The 2,062-nt window shown below is 49.9% G+C and overlaps 1 protein-coding gene across 1 annotated transcript in view; it reads right to left on the minus strand.

Annotated features, from left to right (window-relative positions):
* Nucleotides 1-2,062, minus strand: part of CLUH (clustered mitochondria homolog) — a gene marked incomplete at its 5' end in the record, with an annotated part of 25,199 nt that overhangs the window by 13,498 nt on the left and 9,639 nt on the right. Inside the window, 3 exons of the mRNA XM_057386892.1 lie at nucleotides 275-428; nucleotides 876-960; nucleotides 1,746-1,990. Of these exons, the coding sequence (XP_057242875.1) occupies nucleotides 275-428; nucleotides 876-960; nucleotides 1,746-1,990 (484 nt within the window). The remainder of the gene's footprint in view (nucleotides 1-274; nucleotides 429-875; nucleotides 961-1,745; nucleotides 1,991-2,062) is intronic.

The following is a 2,062-nucleotide window of genomic DNA, read 5'->3' on the forward strand; positions in this document are numbered from 1 at the left end:
CACTGCCCTGGGCAAGGACAGCACTGCCCTGGGCAAGGACAACACTGCCCTGGGCAAGGACAGCACTGCCCTGGGCAAGGACATACCAATGCCCTGGCTGTCCTTGCTCATCACCACTGCCTTTGGAGCAGGAACATTCCAGATGGTTTTGGGGACACCAGGGTTCTCCACCACAGTGGGGTGGGCAGGGGTGTCCTGGTGCCATGCCCCACCCACCCTGCTCCTCCCATCATCACTGCTCATCCCCCGAGGCTGAGGTTTGTGGCTCCTGTACCTTGCTGAACCTTTGCTTGCCCGCTCTGGAAGAAGTGGAAAGCATCAGAGGCTTTGGGGTTYACGTGCTTCACTACAGGGAAGATGTTGAGAATATCCTCTTCAGTGAAAGTGGGCTTGTGCCTGTTGTCAAAGTTGTACTCCTTCAACAGGATCTGGAGGGACCAAGAAGGGTGGAACAGTCAYCACTTCCACAGGCAYTTGGCAAGAAAAGGGGGTGAAATTSTGCAYGGGGATTCACAGGCAAAACATCTCCTGTTCCATGAGCTGGGACAGAACTGTCCAAGGTGGTCAGGGGGAGGTGTACATGGCAAAATGGCAGCACAGTGACAACACTGAACCCTTGCCAGGAGAGCTGTCCCACAGCCCACACAACAGTGAGAATTGCACTGCAATTGTACTGAGGTGGCTGTTCTTCCAAGGGACACTGAGCATGGTTACCCTGAGCTGGAACTGGATTAGAGATCTCAGAGCTGGCACCTGTGTGCCAACATCAGCACCACAAAAACCTTTTGGGGCTTGTGCTGTGCCTGTGAAACACAGAGCACTTCATGTTCCCCAGTACAGAACAGATGGCAAGGGAAGGAGGATGTGGATCTTACCTGGACTCCAGTTTTGAGGGAGATTTCACGGAGCAGGGTGATTTTCTGTAGATTATACACTTCAGCTGCTTGGTCAACATTCTCACTGCAGAAAGCAAACARAAGCTTCAGCTCTCAGGGGAGTTTCTGCTCAAGGACATCCCTCCCCTGKGGGCACCTGAAGCACAGATCCCTGTACAGCCTTTGAGGTGCYACCTCAAACCAAAAACAGCACTGCAGAGTTTGCTCATGGTCTGTGAGAGCTGACAGAGCACAGCAGAGCTTTCACAGAAATCCTCTGAGCTCTGCTCAAATCCCACTTGGGCTGAACACCTTCTGCTCTTGGTGAGGATGGGCAGTCCCTGACAGGAAGGGATGAGCACTGTCTAACTATCAAAAATTGGTTTAATCACCTAGCCATGGCTTTTCTCTTGGGCCACTTCATTGGTGCTTCCAGTTTAACACTCACAAYGTGCCCCTTCCTTATTCCCCACTCTGCTCACCTACAGGAGCAGCTAAATTCCAAATTCCAAAAATCCTTTTTCTGGAACAGAAGCTCCCTTCAGTCCAGATCACTGTCAATACAGACAAGTATCRTTTCACTATAATATTACTTCTGTTTCTCACCTTCTGGTCCCCTCTGCACTCTTAGGAGAGCTTTCCCTTTCTCCTGTGTTTTTCCTGACCGTGTTTCCCTCACGGGTTTCATTTGATTCAAAATTTCACTTCTGCCTGCTACTCTTTGCCCAATTTCTTTCCATTAAAAATTTGTAGAAGTCCCTCAAGGGTAYAAATTTTATTCAAACAGAAAACAAATCAGAAAGAGAGGTCCAGTTACAGAACAAGAGCTTGTGAGTCCAGGCACAAGCTGGGGTCACCTGCTTCATTTACCATTCAAGACTGAAATCGAAGTAGTTCTTTGCTTCTGARCAAATATTCTTCCATAGCTCCTGAGGGGTCATGCTGGCCCATGCAGTGTTATCAGCATTTCCAAGGTTCCTGTTTTTCCTTTTCTTGTTCTTCTTCTTGGAGACCAGCTCATCAGCAGGAAGATGGGCGATGGGATTTGGGAAGGAGCTCAGAAAACAATTGAGGAAGTGGCTGATGGCAGCAGATAAACCCGACAGCTCCACACCCTGCAGGGAGACAGCAGAGTCAGTCAGGAGAGACCCTGCAATCACAGCACTGCTCTGAGCCAGCCTCACACA

The sequence above is a fragment of the Malurus melanocephalus genome, unplaced genomic scaffold (assembly GCF_030028575.1).
Source record: "Malurus melanocephalus ecotype Western Australia unplaced genomic scaffold, MMel_1.1 scaffold_1092, whole genome shotgun sequence".
NCBI lineage: Eukaryota > Metazoa > Chordata > Aves > Passeriformes > Maluridae > Malurus > Malurus melanocephalus.